The 21,711-nt window shown below is 38.6% G+C and overlaps 5 protein-coding genes across 6 annotated transcripts; 3 read left to right on the top strand and 2 right to left on the bottom strand.

Moving 5' to 3' along the window:
• Nucleotides 1-10: 10 nt before the first annotated feature.
• Nucleotides 11-11,930, bottom strand: LOC122395200 (small subunit processome component 20 homolog). The gene is made up of 11 exons (XM_043392598.1): nucleotides 11,823-11,930; nucleotides 11,469-11,749; nucleotides 4,406-9,550; nucleotides 4,093-4,348; nucleotides 3,409-4,014; nucleotides 2,510-3,073; nucleotides 2,260-2,442; nucleotides 1,862-2,189; nucleotides 1,354-1,787; nucleotides 1,024-1,293; nucleotides 11-384 (listed from the first exon to the last, which is right to left on the bottom strand). The coding sequence occupies exons 1-11, from the start codon at nucleotides 11,865-11,867 to the stop codon at nucleotides 235-237; spliced, it is 8,262 nt and encodes a 2,753-aa protein (XP_043248533.1). The 5' UTR covers nucleotides 11,868-11,930; the 3' UTR covers nucleotides 11-234.
• A 234-nt stretch (nucleotides 11,931-12,164) lies between these two features.
• LOC122395199 (telomere length and silencing protein 1 homolog) lies at nucleotides 12,165-13,717 on the top strand. Its single transcript, XM_043392597.1, has 7 exons — nucleotides 12,165-12,314; nucleotides 12,383-12,504; nucleotides 12,573-12,681; nucleotides 12,760-12,905; nucleotides 12,964-13,182; nucleotides 13,252-13,385; nucleotides 13,464-13,717. Exons 2-7 carry the CDS (start codon nucleotides 12,383-12,385, stop codon nucleotides 13,628-13,630), a joined length of 897 nt encoding a protein of 298 aa, XP_043248532.1. The 5' UTR covers nucleotides 12,165-12,314; the 3' UTR covers nucleotides 13,631-13,717.
• A 340-nt stretch (nucleotides 13,718-14,057) lies between these two features.
• On the top strand, nucleotides 14,058-18,004 carry LOC122395031 (flotillin-1). 2 transcript variants are annotated; one of them, XM_043392313.1, is made up of 11 exons: nucleotides 14,058-14,190; nucleotides 14,527-14,602; nucleotides 14,723-14,813; nucleotides 14,879-15,022; nucleotides 15,247-15,366; nucleotides 15,644-15,652; nucleotides 15,986-16,201; nucleotides 16,274-16,461; nucleotides 16,525-16,735; nucleotides 16,804-16,968; nucleotides 17,038-18,004. In XM_043392313.1, exons 1-11 carry the CDS (start codon nucleotides 14,139-14,141, stop codon nucleotides 17,053-17,055), a joined length of 1,290 nt encoding a protein of 429 aa, XP_043248248.1. In that variant the 5' UTR covers nucleotides 14,058-14,138; the 3' UTR covers nucleotides 17,056-18,004. The 2 variants fall into 2 exon arrangements, with proteins under 2 accessions (XP_043248248.1, XP_043248247.1); XM_043392312.1 differs by lacking the exon at nucleotides 15,644-15,652.
• A 300-nt stretch (nucleotides 18,005-18,304) lies between these two features.
• LOC122395301 (ADP,ATP carrier protein-like) lies at nucleotides 18,305-19,459 on the top strand. Its single transcript, XM_043392744.1, has 4 exons — nucleotides 18,305-18,506; nucleotides 18,570-18,828; nucleotides 18,886-19,117; nucleotides 19,175-19,459. Exons 1-4 carry the CDS (start codon nucleotides 18,353-18,355, stop codon nucleotides 19,457-19,459), a joined length of 930 nt encoding a protein of 309 aa, XP_043248679.1. The 5' UTR covers nucleotides 18,305-18,352.
• Nucleotides 19,460-19,956: 497 nt separating this feature from the next.
• On the bottom strand, nucleotides 19,957-21,413 carry LOC122395184 (uncharacterized protein CG1161). The gene is made up of 5 exons (XM_043392572.1): nucleotides 21,177-21,413; nucleotides 20,988-21,106; nucleotides 20,770-20,884; nucleotides 20,476-20,616; nucleotides 19,957-20,158 (listed from the first exon to the last, which is right to left on the bottom strand). Exons 1-5 carry the CDS (start codon nucleotides 21,234-21,236, stop codon nucleotides 20,009-20,011), a joined length of 585 nt encoding a protein of 194 aa, XP_043248507.1. The 5' UTR covers nucleotides 21,237-21,413; the 3' UTR covers nucleotides 19,957-20,008.
• Nucleotides 21,414-21,711: the final 298 nt, after the last annotated feature.

Below are 21,711 nucleotides of genomic sequence, written 5' to 3'. Positions count from 1 at the left end.
TTTTGGCGGTATAATATAAAATGTTGCACTTTTTACACGTGGTCATGAAATGTTGGTCATTTAAAAAAGATAGATGTATGCGCATTAACTTACAAAATATACATATTCGCTTCTTAGTATACAATCACACATGTACTATAGAGTACTGTACAAAATTTCAATCAGATAAAATTTAAATCTGTTATCAGATATCCTTAATTTATGTACATCAGAATTTCACTTCAAACAGAAAATTCATATAATATCTAAATCAACTTCTTTTTTGCGACGTTTCTTCGTTACTTTTTTACCTTTCATGACGTCCATTTTCCTCTTCCTAGCTTCTTTTTTCTTCTGTTGCCTCGCAATTTTACGTTTCGCAGCCAACTCTGGGTCCGTCACGAACTGCAATGAAAATAAATTTAACATATTCGCGATCGTACTAATTTATCCATCGCGCGTAAAAACAAGTACAGGTAACCCTCCTATAACACGGTAGATAGGTTCCTAGAAAATGTCGTGCTGTGTGAAACCGTGTTATATGAGATCCAGAGGGGAGTTACGTTCCGAAAACTTATTAAAAACAAATTTTTTTTTACTTCTACATGAGCATATTATTTTAATTTAACGCAACCTTAATTTATATTTTAATGGTAGATTCTAGAGGCCAAAATAAGACGAAAATGAAGAATACTAATTTGTTCATGGAGGCTTCGTTAAAGAGTTATTAACGTTTATAATTGCGCCTGTAGATAGGCAACCTGCGCACAACTGCGTGCGCGCGACAGTAGTTCTACAGGCGGAACTTCAAACGTTAATAACTTTTTAACGAAGCCTCAATCAACAAATTGGTATTCTTGATTTTCGTCTTATTTTGGCCTCTAGAATCTACCATTAAAATTTTGTAAAGCCACTATAATGCATTATTCCTTCGCGTAATTTTTTAATATGTTAGGCATAAATCATGTTATCCAGTGCTGTAGAAGTACAGTGTTACAGGATACCGTGTTGCAGGAGGGCTAATCTGTAAATACAAAATGCTACCTGTTGCGTGCGTGATTTCCTTCTTTCCGCTTTCTTAATATCTAATTTCTGTTGCACCCTGCTCAATAACCTAGTATATTCTTCATTGCCTAAACGTTTCTTGATCATCACAGCCGCTTCTTTCGCCAGTCGTCGTAAAGCGACATTACTCTCTTCCGTGCTCGACATTTCGCGTGCAATCGGCGACATAATATTAAAAAGTACTGCGTTCAAACACTCCATGGGTATAGTGGCCACTGCACCAGCTGTCCATTTGAAGAATGCAGTTCGCTGAAAATATTACCACTCATTATGATTACCTATTGCCATAACAGAAGTAAAAATACGCACCACTGTTATCGATTTAGGAGCTTGAGTTATTTCTATGTTCACAGCCTTTCTTAGTCTTCTGACGAGCCAAGGAAGAGATAACTGGTTCTTGTCTTTCCCTTTTACCTGGTCGCTTCCTTCGATCGGTTCGAAGCCAGATGTTTTTACGGATTTCAATATTCTCGCGATAAAAATTAAATTTTTAATGGTTTGATCGGTCAGCTCCTCGAACGTCGTATCGGGTTGCAATTGCGCGATTAAATCTAAAGTTAAACTTCTGATGATTACGTCAGGCTCGGAGCACATGTAACCGGTTTCCGTTTCGCATTTTCCGGGATTTTCTAGCAAGTCTATAATTTTGTCGATGTCGAGGGCAGCCAACACAAAACCAATCATCTGCGACGCTGCTAAACGAACCCACGTGTGCGGATGTGCCAATAAGAATTGACTGTATTCTAAAATGTACAAACTATACCTTAGTACAAACATGAAAAAAAAAAATTATTTATCGATAGAATGTTTAATGTACCAGCAAACGAACGGACTGTTTCCTTGTACTCTTCGTTTTTTAGGAACGCTGTACAATTCGCTGATATTTTTAACAACAACTGCAAGACCTGAAACATATGATGATCCTTCATCCTCTCTGGATCCTTGACGCTCGATGGTATCTTGAATTCAGTTTCCTCGTTTGCGCGTAATTTCACGAAACGACCAGGCTCGTCTTTGTCGTCGAACTTCGCGTGGAACTGTCTCAGTAGAAGGGGCAGTATCTCTTTCAATCGACATTCGAACGTGTCTTTTTCCACGATCACGAATATGCCGCATAACTGAGCAGCCAGAGCGCGATGCATTATCTGAAATTATTAATTATACGAACAGTCGAACGCGATACGATTCCTTAAGCTTCAAGTCTCCGATAATAACCTTCGTATCTTTTAACCATTCCATGGCTATGTCGAAGAGTTTGCTTCTGTCGTTGTGAGGTAAACGCGTTATCATTTCTTTGATACACTTTGCGCATAATTTACGACACGTCGGATCGTCGTCGTTCACCAATCGTGCGCCCGCCATTACAAATATCAGGGCTGACTTCAGCGTCAAAGCTTTCTAAAATTACAATTCTTAAATTATACAATGATACAATTGGTATGCGTTTTAAACTACAAGTACGTACTAATGGAAATCCTGTAATAATGCTGTGAATCATTTCTAACGCGCTGAGTCGGCCAGGTTGCATCTCGTAACCGAGTTGCGTTAAATAAAACACTATATGTTTGTTCAAATGTTTCCCAAGGGGATAGTCCATCAAGTACGAATAAAACACGGAACGCGATTGCTGCCTGATGTGTTCCAATTCCGACGTGATGCTCAGAGCAGCAACTTTCTCCATGACAGCGTACATTTCGGGGAATACCATCTTCCGAGCGATTATCGCCTTTAGCAGACCGAACGCTGTCGCGTGTCGGTCGTTGTTGTGCATATCTTGTTCGGCGTACATGATCAGAACTTTTACTTGGTCCGTGGTGATCGTGTAGTGTTTCACGTCGCGGACGATCACCGACATGCATTTGAAGCTAGCCATGACCAGATCAAAATTATCCCCTTTGCTCAAACCAGCCGCGGCGTATTTGTGCAGTATGCTGAATATGGACGAGCAGATGTCGGAGATTCTGTCCTGCACCGATGATAAGTCCATCTTGAGCAGCCAGTTTAAACACTGCAACGCTAATGTGCTCAGCTGAAAGAAAGATTACGATTCAGCTTAAACATTCGTGCAATTCGGCTTGGTAATTAACCTATTGACTGCAGCGCCTCCTAGGAAGAATCCATCGACATAGATGGCGCTGCGACTAGTGACCAAAAAAGTACCCGGAGATTTGAGAAACCATTCTTACGGTTTAAAAAAATAATAAATGCAAATGAATTAAAATATTTAATTCCGTGTCGAATCAATTGGTAAAACAGTGAAAGGTGTTATAGTAAAAAAATGCAAAGGGCGTATATTTACGTCTTTAGCAGTCAAAGGGTTAATTTCCCGCGTAAATCGAATATAAGTCTCTAAGATAGCTTTACCTTAACGTGTTGAGACTTTATACAGTCGCTCATAAGTGGTACAAACGGATCTATGAGAGGTTTGAACTTTGCAGCGGATACTTTGTCCCTTTTCAGTAAAATATGAAACAGTTTCAAACCAAATTCAATGATAACATGAACATTGGTATTCTTCGATGTTTTTGAAACAGCCTTTATGCCCATTCTGTTTTTTGGCTGAGGTGGAATAATGAAGGAATCAGGCTTCTGTATAGCCATTATTTTTACTTCTTTCTCGGTTAACTGCTTGTTCTTTCTCTCAGGTATGAGCTCGGGAATGCTTTCAGAAGCCACGCCATAAAGAAATATAAGCATTTGCTCCAATGGTATATAGACGTTATCTGCCAAACCCAATACTACATTTCTTAAGCATTCCACCACTTTCTGCACGGTTTTGTGAGAGCGTGTTCTTATAAGCACTTCTTTCAATGGTAAAATTAAATCCACCAAGCAAGATTCCGTGATGTATTGCGCCAATATATGAAAAATATCGAAGCTTTTTGTGGACTTTGCCTCTGAGACATTTTTCACGATTCCTATTACTTCTTTCTCTTCTGCGGTCAACCCAAACAGATCTACTTTACACACCTGATTCGTTAAAACAGATTACTTTAATTTGGAACAAAGTGTTTACCACTATCAAAGGGTGCGTACAATACTACTTACAGATAAAATACTTTGAAGATTCTCATTAATGTCGCCTTTTTGAAAATACGGTTTCAAGGAGACCAACACCGATTGCACTGTGTACGCAAGTACATGAATTTGAAAACCTTTCGTTAACAATGTATTCATCTCTCTCAACAGGTAATGAAGATACTTTGGACCCAGAGTGATCATGATCTTTTGCAGTATCTCGCGAGTAACGCGCCGCACCGATTCCAAACGCGACTTCAGGAACGCGCATAATTTCATGAAGATTCTAAAACAATGAATCTTTAATAATTTGTAAATTTTTTATGGAAACGTGTACACTCACCCTGGTAAATTTGTACCCAGCATACATTGGGGTAATTTCTGTAACAGTTTAACAAACGCAAGCGCGATGGGAACACGCATTAGTTCTTCTTCCTCGTTCTCTGATGAAATCTTCTTTTTGTTAATCTTGTGACTACTCTCCTGCTGAGTTTTAGCTACGATCGAACGATGAAGTTGTGGCAACAATTCTTTGGATATACTAAACACGATTCTTTGCGCCCCGTTCTCTGAAAGAATCGTTTGCTTCTCCATCACAAATTCACTCTCTTCCTCTTCTTTCTGAACCGTTTCTAGAATTTCCACCGCGTTCTCCAAGGTTTCAGAATTTAAAACTTCGTCCAACTGTTCCGCCTTTTCATCAACATTCTCATCCTCTTCTTTGGTTGTTTTAGAATTGTCCAGCGTCGAACATTCTTCGACAGGCTTGTTACACTTTGACAAATTAAAGTGAAAAGAATCCAGGATGATGACAACGGTTCTGACAAGCTGCTTCTGAAACTCGACGGAATGTCTCAGTTTCCCTAAATAGTGTTTCAAGATGACCTCGTACTGGTGCCAAGGTAACAGTCTGCACGCTGTCCCGACTGTCTCGATGGCAGCATCGACAAGGCTGTTTTTGTGTATGAAACTCTCGTTGCACAAATACGAGGAGGCAAGAGGAAGAATAAACTGAGTCAGTGTTCTCGGATTCGGCGCCTTTTTCAACGTCTTTGCCAAGCTACAGAACTTCAACAACGCACGAGCCCTTCTGTGCAGTTGCAAATGTTGCATATTCTCAAAAAAATCCACTTCAGGGTCTACTTTGTTAGTCAACAACGACAAGTCTCGCAAAATGGGGTGCACTTCCGGGCACTCCATAGCCAAACACCCTAACAGACCTATCGACTGAAGTCTGACAGTATCATTTTTACTAACAATCCCTTTCCTTATAAGCGGTAAAATAGTGTCGTCCATCAGATAACGTTTATCCGTTACATTCTCCCCGTGCTTCTTCGCCAATTTGGGACCAATAAGCTTGAGGCACTGTCCCGCGTAATCTTTCAACGCTAAATCCGTCTCATTTCTAAGAAAGTAATAACAGTTATAAATCACAGCCACCCCAAACTCCATTGTAATTTCATCCTTTCCCGCCGCGTTATTAATCTCAGTAAATGCGTCCAGTCTCTTTTGGAAATCTGCCTGATCGATCCATCTGCGGTCCCATGCATTCAGCGCGGTTATTAAATTATAATTTTTTAACAACGTTTCGCGGTTATCCCCCGTGGACGCTTCGGCGATAGTTTTGTAAAGCTCCAAGAAAAGCTTGCGGGTTGGTATAGCAGATAAAATGCCCAACAGAGGTAAAATCGCACGTATATGAATCTCTGGTCTCTTGATATGTTTTATAAGATTTATAACGGTTGTTAGTAATTCCATAATCGTTTCTTCCCCTTCTCCAGCGGTTGCTCTTTTCACCAATATGGGTAAAGTGAGAGCAAGAAGCGTGTCGCATGCGTTTGGATCTTTCACGAATTCCGAAATACGTGACAGTATGGTCAATTCAGTTTTCTTCACCCCTCTGTTCGACTTCTCGAGTTTCCTTTTAATGTATTCCAAGATACTGAAGACGTGAGGGAGCAGTATAGTCGAGCCATAATTGATTCCATTCGACAATGCTTCTTCGTTTATTTCTAGCAAATTGGTGAGTGAATGCGTCAGTGGAACGAAAACCGTATCGGTTTCCATATCGTTCTCGTTCGTTTTGCCATAATCTTGTAACGTGACCATTCTTTCGATCATTTCAAGTATGGCGTTCGTCACAGACGCGTGAGCTTTGGGGGCCAAAAGCAGTTGCATAATGTACGGAAGCGGGCTGACCGATTTGTCGTCCTCGCGACATTTTATAAATAATGGATAATAACGAGAGTTTTGGCTCCATGATAGAAACAGCTTTAACAATGGTGTGGGGCTGTGTATACCATCTATGGGCAGTTTCTCCACCCATGGAAACACTGCTACGTTAAACATGGCGTCTAATTCATGTTCGCTCCATGGATAGTCCTTGAAATGATCGAAGAACCTTGCTAATATCAAGATGCAACTTACTCGTACCCTTTTTATACACGACAAGTAACCAGCATGAACTTTATTTGATTTCTGTAAGATCCCAGTAACCTCTGCTAGATTGCAAATCACCAAACCAAGCAAATAAGGTAGCAGCTTGCTAGTCATTTTGCTACCAAATTGTTCTATCAAAATTCCAAGTAAATTTGTCGCGCTCAGCAAACGTTTAGGCGGAGTGACATTGTTCAAATCGACTGTATTAATAATATCAAGCGTGAGTTGCTTTATATTTAAGTTTTCGTACGATTCGAGCGACATATACTTATTGAATGGTTTGAACGCCATTTTGGTAAACACGATCATCTCGTTTTCTTGCGTGCCGGCCAGGAAACGTAAGATCATTTTACGTTTCACGGTTCCTCCAATTTTACCACCGGTCCTCATTCCTGTTTTCGTAACCATTTTTGCATAAATCACTCTCATCAATATAGGTATGAATTCGCCCCGATGTTCGAGCTGTATCATGTTGCTCTCGTTGTCGACCTTGAATCGCGTGAGCTCGTTTTTTAAATTCTTATCGCCAATTATATTACACAGAGTATCTTTGTACGGTAACAGATATTTATGCTTGTAAGCTAGAAGGCAATTTAAAGCAGCCCTTTGAATATCAGGGTTCTTCGATGACAATAAATCCAAGTAAATTCTCTGCATCTCCGATTCCCTGTACAACGTTCTTGGATTCGTTGCCTTCTCAAATATCGCCATCTGCGCGATCAAAAGTTTCCTTTTGTAACCCCTGTTCGCTGCAAACATTTGTTTAAGCTCTGCATCTATTTGCTTACGCTTCGTATTTGCAGGAACCGTAGCTTCTTCCTCTTCCTTTTCATCCATTTCATCCTCTTCGGACTCCTCATCAATTTCTAATTTACTGTCGGAAGTATTTAGCTCTTGAGTCTTCATAATACTACAACAATTAGCATCTTCGGAGTTTGACTGGAAGAAATTGTCGTTCACATGGTCTATGAACAATCCGGTTATGTCCCTGTTCTTCGCTTCGCAGAAATGTGAGAAATGTGCCATACACTTCCACAAAAGTATTTTATTGTTTTCGTAATCTTGTTTGTCGTTGCTCTTTCGCATTGTGTCTTCTATATTGGAAATAACAACGCAGTCGTACGATGGAGCATGATCTACGGTCCCTTTGTAATTACATTTTAATTCTGTTAAGAATATTGGCCAAAACTGTTCGCACTCTTTGACAGCGTATGTAGCTATGATCTTGCTGACGGGTTCCCATAGTATAGAAAAGTTTATATACAAATTCCCCAACAAATACCGCAGTGGAAGTTCATTGTACTTGGGATGTAAACAGGACACTGCGTTACTTTCAAACACTAAACTCTGCAAGTGCAATAATCTGTCCCGGTAATTATGCACAGTTATAGGTTCACATTCCGCCAAGTACATAAGTCCCATGGCATTTTTTCCAGTACTTGGAACGAACGATGTAATTTCTCTGACGTCAGAATACAACGAGTACAAATGAGTTACGATTAAACGAACTTCACCGAAAGGGGAACTCAATTTTCGAGCAACGACGTTGTTTAAATTGTCGAATACGATTTGATTTATGTACATTTCCCGTTGCTGCGATGTACTAAAATATGTTATACACAAATCTACCGCGTTCAGAATCAATTTATTGTCAGGGTATTTGGCTATAAGATCCAGTATTTTTATATCACGCGTTTTCATGAACTCCTGCAAAATTTCAGGTTCAAAAATATGGATTGCTGATTCCAAAGCTAACAAGAATGTAAAACATAGTTTAGCTTCGTTATTTTCCGTATTATCGTTGTCCAATATCTGCTTATATAAGGACGATATTCCCTCTTTTAAAATATCTTTGGATTCTTCAGGCAAAGGTTTCAAATGCGGCAGAATGATTAATATTTTTAATGCATCTGTCGATATATTATTATCCGATAAAGTTTTCAATTCCTTCAGGAGGAAGTTAATACTATCTGGTTTTATACCTCGTACATCCAAAACATACTTCTTCCATTTATTTAAATTGATACCGTTTATACACAATGGTGCTTTTTCCTTAATTATTTTTGTAAACAATTGTAAACTGTCATTGTTGAAGTCGTTAGTAATATTGTGTCGTAATATATGGGATAGTATCAAAGTTTCAAACGCCGAGTAATGCATCAAACTTTCCACAGCGTCGTACAACAACCTAACATCTTTCACTGCCATAACTTTAATTAATATCTGGCTGGATGTCTCTTGCATCAATTTAACGTTGGTTGCTAAAAGAATAGCAACAACTACATTTATAATTTCTCTTAATACGTCGCTATCGTTTTCGAAAATATCTAGAGTTTGCGTCAGCTTTTTAAGCAGAGGTACAGGATCCACGACCAATTTTCCATTTTTGTGATTAATCGCTATAGATAACAATTGCATTAGAAGAATCAAGCTCTTTTCTCTTCCGGCAGCTGGTTGGAACTTTCTCGTTTTTCCGATAAACGGATCCATAACGTTTAACAGCACCGTCCAGAATACTTTACACTTCTGCGGATGTATATTTTCTACCAAACAGTTAACAATTTCTTTCGTCAATTTGAACGTTAAATTTTGATCGACAGACTCGTCGTTCAATACGATAAGATACGACGTGAGCATTTGTTCCGCGCACGAATGAAATTGTCCCGGTATACCGGATATTACTTCGAACAACAATTTGCCACATCCTGGAACTCCGTTAGAATTGTCTTTCAGGATAAGCAACAGCGTCTTTAAAAAAGAATCTTTGTCTTTGACTTTTCGCACAACGAAAGCAAAACTTTCGGCAGCAAAATTATTTATATACACTGGCTGCGTATCTCCCAACAATGGCAGCAGCAGGTCGAATACGGTCTTAACGTTTTTAACCAAATACCGCCATAAGAACTTAAATAAATAAGCCAACGACGTAAACGTGTATTCTAATTGATCCGTATCTTTTGTTTGCAACAAATCCACGATAACGGATAAAAAACGAGGGAAGTATTCGTAAAAATCCTTCTGTAGATCTTTCGACACAGCAACTACTAATCTACAATAAAAAATTAATAATAACTAGATATTTTAGCGTATCGTCATGGTCGATGATCTTAAGATTAAAGATGAACGTTACGTATATGTTACCGTGAATGACCGAAGTTGGAGAATGTCAACTTTCACCGGTGAATGTCAACAGATACCAAATACGTCGGTGAAAGATCGAATATTTCATTACATTGTTGTACATTCGGACCCTCTCCGGTGTGTGTCGACAATCACAGATATGCTCTGGTGGAGGTCCAAAACAGAAGAGTCAAAAAACAAGCGACTGACTCTCTCCCGCCAAATCCTTTGTTCTGCTCGGAGTCAATCAGCTTTGTCAGTCTTATGCAAGCTTTGATAACGCGAGCAACGTTTTCTTAATTTTTTTCCCGATACCCTAATTTATACTAAATGGATACTGCAGTAAATCGTGATCTTTTTCTAACCCAGACCTAACCCAGACCTAACCCAGACCTGGTATACAATAAAATTCTTATGAAATAATTTTATATGACTCAAAAATCCTATTTAATAACAGAGTGGTCTGGGTTAGGTCTGGGTTAGGTCTGGATTTATAGATAACCTTATTCCCCCAGGGAATAGATATATTTTGTTTTAAATAGATTTAACCCAGACCTAACCCAGACCTAACCCAGACTTAATTCACACTTATTCCAGACCTAACCCAGACCTAACCCAGACTTAATCCAGACCTAACCCAAACCTAACCCAGACTTAATTCAGACTTATTCCAGACCTAACCCAGACCTAACCCAGACTTAATCCAGACCTAACCCAAACCTAACCCAAACCTAACCCAGACCTGACCCAGACCTGACCCAGATAACGGGGGTTAGGTCTGGATTAAGTTTGGGTTAGGTCTGGGTTAGGTCTGGGTTAGGTCTGGGTTAGGTCTGGGTTAGATCTGGATTAAGTCTGGGTTAGGTCTGGGTTAGGTCTGGGTTAGGTCTGGGTTAGGTCTGGGTTAGGTCTCCACGCACCCGTTTGGTTGTCCAGGCGGCAGGGGAGGTGAACCCCTACGTGGCGCGTCCCCAGGTGGCGGATAGGGGCAGCCGCTGGGATGGGATGCGGAGATGGGGTCATCAACCTGAGAAGGCTGGTGGCTGCATCCTCGCATGGCATCCCGGAGGTCGGAGCGAAAGCTCCCGCGGACCAAACACCGGTATGAATGCGTTGCGCGTGTGAATGTGTGTGTGAGTGGACTGGGGCATGGGATATTTGCCGCGGGTTTGACCTAAGGCCGCAGGTTGGCCAGTTGGCTGCGGGTGTGTCCTGCGGCCAACGTGGCCCCGCGGCCGGCGGCTTAGTCCCATGTCACGGGGCCGCGGGCGCTGGTGACCAGGCGCCTGCGGTTGAGTGGAAATGCGGTGGGAGGATTGCCTCTCACCGGGGAGGGCCTGAAAAGGCACGGCGCGGCGAGGGACTCTGTGATGTCTCACTAGAGTTCCCGGTCCCTCGCCAAGCGCTTGAGGATGGTCACCGTGGGGTTTTAGCCGGTAAGAGTCCGGCACTACCCGCCGGCCCGCCCATCGGGTGGGCCCGCGGGTGTCCATGAGGATTTCCCCACGTACAAAAGGTCTGGGTTAGGTCTGGGTTAGGTCTGGGTTAGATCCTTTCAGAAAGAGAGGCGAAAAAGTTACGTCACCCTTGTGACGTTTTATAGCGACTGAATTACGTAGAAGAAAATATAAATCTCCAACATGTTCAACACTCACCATTAGTGCATGGTGAATGTCAACATTTACCGGTGTAAGTCAGAAATAAGGGTATTTAGCAAATATTTCGGACATACACTAAGCGACTATGTGAAAGTCGACATTCTCCAGATTTCTGTGTTTCACTGTAACATATACATGATATCTATGATTCTTTAGTTTACAACGGGAGATCGAAATATAAACACTTACTCTAAAATTGGTTGCAGGAACAGAACATCCTTCTTCTCTAAATATTCTATTAACATGTCGATCACAAATTGCTTCTGATTGATCAATTGCGGGAGAGTAACGATATCGCGAACTTTCTTTTTAAAGCTGCAGTAACCCTCTGTGAGGTTAAGAAAATTCCATTTCTTAAGAGTCTGGTGGAAGTACGTTTCCACTTCTTCGTCGTTCTCTTCATTTCGATGAGCGACACGGTGAAACACATCAACGTCGATGTCATTCACCCTTTCAGAAAATGATTTGAACTACGAAAGAGAAAAACATTTCAAAAACACTTCGCGTTACGACGATCGTATAATTAGATTTCGTATTTCGTACCTGAAAGGTGTTCGATTCTTTGTGACGAAGTGGTTTGTTCTTCATGGTTTCTAAGACGCGTTGAAATCGAGTCAATCAAGTCGATCTGTCATTTATAGAACAAATTTTCCACAAACGATACACTTTGACATCGAACCGTGCACACGTGCATTTCTCACGTGGAACGCCATAGATAAAGTGCAACGTGTGATCGGTTCGTACTGTTGAAATTTAACACGAAAGAAACAGGGGTCTTTTTAGTTTTTTCTCGCGTTGCATATGTCACTGCATGCACGCGTGGATACGTATTAAAATGACCCTGACTATAATAAATTTATAGTTCGTGGAACATAAATAAACGGAGCGATGGATTCACTGATCAAAACTAACTACGCGCTGTGTACATTGTGATCTTTCGTGAAGCGCTCGAGACGCGTACTGCGATTGATGTTAAACTGCAATTATTTAATTTGCCAACGTCATTGGTGTTGATACACATTGTACAAAGATAAGGTAAATTTTTTTTCTTATATTCGCAAAGTGATTGATAAAACTGATCTAAATAATATACTTCGGAACAGATGACTAGCACGGAGGAAGGTACGATTAAAATTGAATTTAAGAAAAAGTCGAGGAAACCTTTAAGAAAACGAAAAGTGTCGTCGGACGAGGATGACGACGAGAACGAAGAAGCTTCTGTCAGGTAAATGGACAGATGAACTTAAAAAAATTGTTTCGCCGAGAGATATTAATTGTAAAGAGATTGTTTAGAGAAAAAGTTGAAGAAATGAAAACTATACAGAAGCTCAGAGAACGTCCAAAGGGTATAAACATTGTCGGATTGGCTTTCGGTGAAAATGAAACACCCGATGTAAATACAGTAAGTTTTTCAAACAAATTATTGGTTTGTAATACAAATGATTATATTATTCTACTAGAAAAACCTTGTTTTTTCCAGTCAGATCCCTTCAATGTAAAAACTGGAGGAATGGTAAATATGGCTGCATTGAAGAACCCAAAATTGAAACAAAATGACGCTTACGAAACAGGAATTGGTACACAATTCAATGCGGAAACTAATAAAAGAGACGAAGATGAAGAAATGTATGTATGAGTAATTCTGTATAAAATATAGAATAATTACTCATAAATTTGTTTGTAGGGTGAAGTACATAGAAGAAGAACTGTCAAAGAGGAAGAGTAAAAATGATGAGAAAACGGAGAACGGATCGAACAGTGAAAAGGGATCCTATTGTTCGCCGGAAGAAGCAGCATTGCAAGCAGTACCTGAACATTTAAGACAAAGCTCCGCGCACAGAAGCGAAGAGATGCTTTCTAATCAAATGTTATCCGGTATACCGGAAGTAGATCTCGGGATAGAGTACGTGATTATTTGTTTTTCATTAATCTAGTAAATTGGAAATATAAAAGAAATTCATTTTTAATTTAGAGCAAAAATTCGGAATATCGAGGCTACGGAAGAAGCCAAATTGAAATTACTTTGGGACAGGCACAGGAAGAAAGATGGCCCCTCGCAATTTGTGCCGACCAATATGGCTGTGAATTTTGTACAACATAATAGATGTAATTTTTCTTTCTATGTTCGTCCGTTCCTTGAATTAATTAAAATCGAAATAAAAACTACTGTATCTTTCTCTTCAGTTAATATAGAGGACGCGGATTTCCAAAAATCGAAACAAGAATCGGACGATAAAAAGAAAGTGGCGGCGCCTAGGGACGACTTCAAAGGGAAACGAAAAGATAACGGCGAGAAAGCAACCGACGATTATCACTACGAAAGATTCAAGAAACAGTTTAGACGATTTTGAAATTATTTGTAAAATAGATACTCGATTATATATATCTTTTCGATATACCTTATTTATACATGTGTATAAAATGTTAAATAAATTTTATCCGATAAACATTTATACCCTTGTTGAATATTTACCACATAACAATTATTTAGAATGAAAAAGATTTTTCGTAGCTGTTACGATTAGAACCGATATAGAACAATTTGAAACGAGTTATTTTCGAAAATATTTTGGACCAGCAGGAAAGAAATCTAATCTCTCGAAAAAACGAAGCAACGTCTCGCTAAGATTTATGGCCCATTTTTTTATACGGTAATAAATAGTTTAATGTGAATTATTGGGAAGACTATGTTATTGGCACGAGCATAAGTTCGTGCTTATTGTAAACTCGGCATAAGTTTCGATACGATCACGAAGAATGACGACATCATAACGACGTCAATTGACTGTAGTGGAATTAGGCTGTAATTCAATCCCTTTAAACTTGCAGCGATTATTGTTCCCCTTTAGATTCGCGGCCATGAGTTTTGGATTTGTTACTTGTGGTCCGAACGAGGCCCTTGTAGTTTCAGGTAATTATGCACATCAATTTCCGCGATTTATTCGCTTTTCTACACGCTTTCCGTAAGTCAACATGGGAGGGGTGTTGTGTCAATTAAGCGATAAATATTTAGATCATACAATTAGTCGCGTCTTGTATCGTTAATTGTACCTATTCGTTTCGCACTATCGCCATCCAACTTCATTATTTTATATTTTAATTAACTGTTTACTTGTTTCGAGTATCCCTTAAACGTAAATTCAAGCCTATACAAGATCGTACGCTATAACTTGCTATGCTATTGTGTTCAATTTTTTCCTCAATGATTTACGATTTACGATTTACGATTTACTCTCGTCTCTTTAAGGATGCTGCTACAGCAAACCTCTTTTGGTACCCGGCGGCCGGGTATTTGTATGGCCTATCGTTCAGCAAGTGCAAAAGTAAGCATACCACACTAAACATTAAAAAATTCATTAAAATATTTATTTAACGATTTTTAAAAAAAAATTAAAATTTATAATTTTGTTTACATTTACCAAAGAAACATCGCATCTTTCCAGAATCTCATTGAACACCATGACTTTACAAGTAGAAAGTCCAACTGTATATACGTGTCAAGGAGTTCCGATATCTGTGACGGGAATAGCGCAGGTAATGTGTAAAATCGACTTGTACGTGTAAAAATAATTTAAAAATATTTATCCGTTTGTTCAAAGGTGAAGATACAAGGACAAAACGAAGAAATGCTTTCAACCGCGTGCGAACAGTTTCTTGGGAAATCGGAAGAAGAGATTCATAATATCGCCCTTGTTACGCTAGAGGGACACCAACGAGCAATAATGGGAAGCATGACTGTGGAGGTATAATGAACAAGAAATGAATCGTTGCTATCTAATTAAGGGTACACGGGATCCCGATATTTCCAAGTTTTTCGAAACTTCTGATAATTGAATGATCAACCAATCACGCAATTATGTCCCTAGCCATCTGAAGTAAATTTCCCCAAAATTTGTAGGGTTTCGCGCCCCGCATGTAACGGCAGACACAGAGCTAATCTCGAATCTAATTCGCTTTTACGTTGCAGGAAATATACAAGGATCGCAAAAAGTTCAGCAAGGAGGTTTTCGAAGTAGCAAGCAGCGATCTAGTCAACATGGGCATTACAGTTGTGTCCTATACATTAAAAGATATCCGAGACGAGGAAGTAAGTTAATCCTTTTTGTCCATCGAGAAATATTCATTTTCAATCCAGGAAGTGTTTTACGCAGAAAGTTAGAAAAAGAATTCAAGTACTAGAACATAAACATGTCTTGATCGACTTATCTTTTAATGCAAATGTACTAATAGCTTGTACGCCACTAAAAGTCCCCCTTTAACTGGTTGCGTGATATTTATAAGTAATATTAATTAATATCGGTTAATGTAGTCCAAATCATTTACATTGTAAATATTGAATACAATTTTTGTTTTGCTACTTGCAGGGGGCAAAGGTACGTTCAAATTTTGTTTCATCACTACATATAATGCCAATGCACTGCTATTCGGCCAATGTTAGCGAAAAGTGTTAACGTTTAAATAACGAAGGGACTTAGAGCGAATATCAAGTGCTTGCTTCAATGGTAGCACAATATTTCTATACACATTGCAGACCTGTGTCATTTAAATATATGTGATACGATATTTTTCATTGTGTGCCGCCTTTGTGTAATTCCGGCTGACTAATAACTAAATGCTGATATCGGTGTTATTCAAAATTCATATCGATAACATAGTGTTGATCGCTAGCTATTTTATCGAGTTAAATATTTCTTGATTATTTATAGGGATATCTGAAGGCCCTTGGAATGGCGCGGACCGCTGAAGTGAAACGCGACGCGAGGATGGGAGAGGCGGAAGCTCGCAAAGACGCTCAGATCCGCGAAGCCATAGCCGAGGAGCAAAGAATGGCCGCTTGTTTCCAAAACAACACCGAGATTGCCAAAGCGCAACGAGACTTCGAACTGAAAAAGGCCGCTTACGACGTCGAAGTGCAAACTAAAGTGTGTTTTCTTTCTTGCCCGTGAAAACAACATGCTTATCAATTTTTCTTCCACGCTCTATGTTATTTATAGAAAGCGGAAGCAGAGATGGCGTACGAGTTACAAGCCGCTAAAACCAAGCAAAGAATCATGGAGGAACAGATGCAAGTGAAGGTGATAGAACGCGGACAGGAGATCGCGGTGCAGGAGCAAGAAATGTTGAGACGCGAAAAAGAATTGGACGCGACCGTACGACGACCAGCGGACGCAGAAAAATACAGGCAAGTTGTACGAACTTTTAAACGTTACAAAATATACATCGATAAACGTTTGTGCGTTTATAGGTTGGAAAAAATGGCGGAAGCGAATAAACTGCGTTTGATAATGGAAGCGGAAGCGGAAGCGAAGGCAATAAAAATTCGCGGCGACGCGGAAGCTTTTGCTATCGACGCGAAGGCTAAAGCGGAAGCGGAGCAAATGGCGAAGAAAGCTGCTGCATGGAAAGAGTACAAAAGTGCTGCTATGATAGACATGATACTCGATACTCTTCCAAAAGTAATTATTCAATTTTTTATTTTTATTGTTATAAAGCGTGAGTACTTTTTACACGTTTTATTTGATAGGTCGCTGCTGAAGTCGCAGCACCTTTGTCGCAAGCAAAGAAAATAACAATGGTTTCCAACGGAAGCGCCACTATCGGAGCAGAGAAATTAACCGGGGAAGTTCTTAGTATCGTCACACTTGTACCGGATATGGTTAAGACTTTAACTGGCATCGATATTGCACAGGTACGTCTGTCTAATGGCGATTATAATTATATCGATGCAAGAAAACCTAACCGTAAATTCTTTTTACAGTCTATTCATGCTGCATAAACACGGTATATGAAAATTCCGAACACTTCCTGGCCACATCCGTACTTGTACGATGTATTTAACGAATCTTTGATATATACATTTATTTAAAATATGCTGTTGCATATTAGAGTCAATTTATAAGTTTCAACTCGATGATATTTCGTTGAACAACGGATTCACTACTTTCACTGCCAATTACTTGCGTGTAATAGAAATGGAATTTAATTAGCGGCAATTTTGAATGAATATTTTGAAGATAAGTAAATTGAAATCGGTGTGCATTTTCGAAAATAGATTATAGATCGTGAATATATTCGCACAAGTTTCATATTCCGTGATTTCATTTATCTGCAGGCAGTTGTAAATACTTGCGTTACAGGAGGGCAGTGAACGTGTGTTTCATTTAACCAAATCATGTAATAATTATAATACTTTATCGTTATAATTACGTTAAGATGTAAGTTTAAATCGATCAGATTTTATTTTCTATTATTAGCGTTTTTTGTCCAATCAGTATTTTATGCACTTAGAAGAGAAGAGAGCAACAATATAATGAAATATATCTTTTTGAATCTCGTATTGACCAAAGACGGTCCAAGTTTTGTCCACGCGTATATAACTTTGCCACTATGTGCCGAAACATTCCTCCAAATATGCTATATGTACCTTCCGATTATATTGATACAATTAACGGGTATCAGCGTTCTAGAAACGAAAGTGCTAATATCCGAAACTCGTTCAATGTGGTTTGATGTTGAGTAATTACGTCTAGTCCCCGAAGTTTAAATATCTTTACATTTAGTTATAACTTCCTACATTTAAAGATGCATTAATATATTTTGCGTCGATTTTAGCTAGAATTTACTGTGATCTAACTCTTTGTACGGAAAAAAAAAAAAAGAAATTATTCATAGTTCCCGAGACATGTTCGAGAGCTTTGACGACAAAATTTGTATGACCAATTTGACGCCTTAAATTGATGAGAAAGATTTGATTTTACGTAAAGCTATTAAACACTAAAATTAAAAATCGTTCTATATTAATTTACCCACCCTGTTGTCGTAAGAAAACAAAAATATAAAAAAAAAAAAACAACAGAGTTTGCGAACTAAACTGTCGTAAGGGGGCTCTTGTCGAACAGGGGTTACTGCTTATTTACACAAATTCTGTTCGTAATTTCAACGCGATCGAATGCATTCTACGAAGAAATCAAGATCTAATCATAAAATTAAATTTACATTATGATTTGCAATTTGATACGATACCATTTGTATATACCGCAAAACGAAGGAGTTTAAAAAAATTTATTAGTAATATGGATGCGAATAAATCATTTTTAGTAGATTTTTTAGCCGGTGGGATATCTGCAGCCGTTTCGAAAACTGCAGTCGCACCGTTAGAAAGAGTGAAGCTGTTGCTTCAAGTACAAGCCACTTCGAAACAAATACGCCCGGAACAGCGGTACAAGGGTACATCTAAATCACAAACCAATACGCTACATATTCTTATTAATAAAATTGAAATTTTATCAGGTATGATGGATGCATTTATACGTATACCGAAAGAAACTGGTTTCATCAGTTTTTGGAGAGGCAATCTAGCTAATGTTATCCGATACTTTCCAACCCAAGCGCTGAACTTTGCGTTTAAAGACAAATTCAAGATTTTGTTCTTGGAGGGTGTGCCGAAAGATGCATTTTGGAAACAGTTCGCTGGCAACTTAGCATCCGGTGGCGCTGCCGGTGCAACGTCTTTGTTATTTGTTTACCCGCTTGATTTTGCTCGTACAAGGTACTCTGTACGTCTGTTCTTCACTTTGAGCAATAGAATAATTGGTTCGCTCTGCAGATTAGCCGCGGATATTGGGAAAGCAGATAAAAGAGAGTTTAAAGGTCTGGGTGATTGTTTGGTAAAAATTTTCAAGACTGACGGCTTCTTTGGGTTATACAGGGGTTTTAACGTAAGCGTTCAAGGGATCATCATTTACAGAGCAGCGTATTTCGGTCTTTACGACACTTCGAAAAGCATGCTACCCGATCCAAAGAATACTCCATTGTATATTACATTTCTAATCGCGCAGGCAAGTTACATTAAATTATGAATTTACTTGCATAATTTTCACACGTAATATCCATAGGTAGTAACAACAGTTGCTGGAATCATATCGTATCCTTTTGATACTGTTAGAAGACGTATGATGATGCAATCGGGGCTCAGTAAAACAGAGATAATGTATAAAAATACATTGGACTGTTGGGTTAAAACAGCCAAAACAGAAGGAATCGGAGCATTTTTTAGAGGGTCGCTTTCAAATGTTCTTAGGGGAACCGGCGGAGCATTAGTTTTAACTTTGTACGATACGATGAAACATAAAATTGATGAACTGCTAACTAAAAAAGATTCGCCTACGCGATCCAACTAACTCTACACCTCGATTACATCTAATATTAAACTACTTTATACAGTCAAATTAAATTGAAATAAATACTAAAATATTAATTTCTCTACGCAATGACCGTAGACAAGTATTAATAAATTTCAGACTATTTCTTTCTAAACTAATAAAATTATCTAGGCTCCTGCCGTAACTAGTATAAAAGACATTGTAAGATATTTAAATTTATTTCCTAAGTAAATGCTTCACAAGAGAATGTCTGTACATTTACCGATAAAAATAACACGTTTTCAATGTTTTATTGTTTTATACACTGGATCCCATGAATCTTAAAAGTATTGGATATCTATGTATGTTCAGTGTTAACGCATTGACCGTGTCTTGATTTGCTGGCATTCGCGAGCAAACAGACTTTTATTTACTCGTTACATACAGCAGAATGAAATTTCCACGTTTATATATAAGAAACTAAGAAAAAAACATTATATATACAATACTGCAAATGCCTTCAAACGAACGTCACGGCCCTTGTATCGTTATTATACTTCATCCTTTCTAGAGACAGATCTGTACAGTTTAATTCAGCATGGTATGACGATCGTAAATGTTACGTCGTTGTTCACGAACTTGACGTTTCCATTTGTCTTGCTGGTGACCGACGCGATTTAAAACATTACCTCTTTCGCGCATAGGATGAGACGTTCCAGGGGTAATGGATGTGTCATCCTATTCAGTTTAAAAATAATTTACACGATTATTATACACACTCGTCGAGTCTACCATAAAACTGTTCGTCGATCATTCAGTCTTTCAAACATATTTTTAATTTAACACGTTCGCTACCACAGGTCACGTTGCCTATTTTATACTTCGGTACACAAATTAAGTATAAACTGGTGTCCGATATATTTAGTCGATCTATCAAATATATTCCATTTGTACACGACTAGAAGCATGTTTCGCAGATAGTTTTCCAACCAAACGGTGATAGCGAACATGTTAATTTCTCAAATACGTTTCTTATAGACTGTACATCAACATACCTCTTCGTTATTATGTTCTTGATAGCCGATATTCGCGGAAGCTTTATGGATTCTTTTATTCAGTAACGGATCCAAGCATATTAAGAATAACATATAAATTACTAAAAGGGATATAACCCAAATAACAAGTATCACCACTATCTGCAAAGATGAAGTAGTTACTTCTGAATATTTCCCGCTAGCGAAGGAACATGAAAATTTATACCTCTCGGAATTCTATCAAACTTTGCGTTTCATAAGATTCCGAGGCGAACAAGTTTCGATGTTCCCTCGTAAGAGATACGAAACACTTACTTTGATAATAGTGGTGTTTCTATTTTCATATTTGCAGTCGCATCGCGAGCAAAAAATTTCTTCCTTGCCTTTTATTTGATCTCCCACTCTCGACAACACGACACCCTCGCAGTTACTGCAAATTAAAATGTAAATTAGGCCATACGCCGTGCTGGATTTATTCCGCATCTGTCGCAGGCGATTAAGTTCTATAATTAAATAAGAGGAATTTCGATTACCATTGGGAAGGCGGAACATTTATGATGTACGTTTGTCGGTCCAGCGACGATTGCGTTGTATTTATCACGGAGGAAAGTCCAGGGCAAATGCATTTGCATCGTTTGTCGTCATATTGTGCCTAAAATCATTTGCGCGGATAATATATTGTATCGATTAGGTATCGTTTACTGGTAAGCAGATAATCTAACCTCAGACTGCGACAAGGATATCAATATGATCGCCGTTACGAGGGAAATGTGTTTCAACATTATATCGTTAGACGGATCATTCAGTGTTCCTCTCCCTTTATTCCGACCTGCTTAATTTTCTAGGTATTTACAAACGAAACAATTAATGGAACTCCATCACTACCGAGCACAGTACCAAATCGATCCAAACTGTCAAACAATATAAAGGTAACTGCAGGTAACCAATAAAGTGGCATGTCCCGCGAATAACCGCCATCTAATCGATAAATCGCAACGCGTTTCGATATGAAACGATATGGCGCGCACGTTCATTTAAATGCAAGAGTTTTGAATTATATAAAATAAGAAACGTTCAGATAAATTCTTGAAAATGTATTCAATTAAAATGAATAAAGAAGATAAATGAAAAGAAGAAAAAAAAATGTTCGGATCGAATATTAATTGTAGTTATTTTGTTCAAATTTGGTATAATGTAATTTGCATTATATAGTTTATTACATTTTGATTAAAATAAATCAACATTCTTAAATATAAT

This window comes from Colletes gigas, unplaced genomic scaffold (assembly GCF_013123115.1).
Source record: "Colletes gigas isolate AHSC1104 unplaced genomic scaffold, ASM1312311v1 Colletes_gigas_Sc00005, whole genome shotgun sequence".
NCBI lineage: Eukaryota > Metazoa > Arthropoda > Insecta > Hymenoptera > Colletidae > Colletes > Colletes gigas.
The sequence above is the reverse complement of the archived record's forward strand: the minus strand, read 5'-3'. Positions and strand labels throughout refer to the sequence as shown.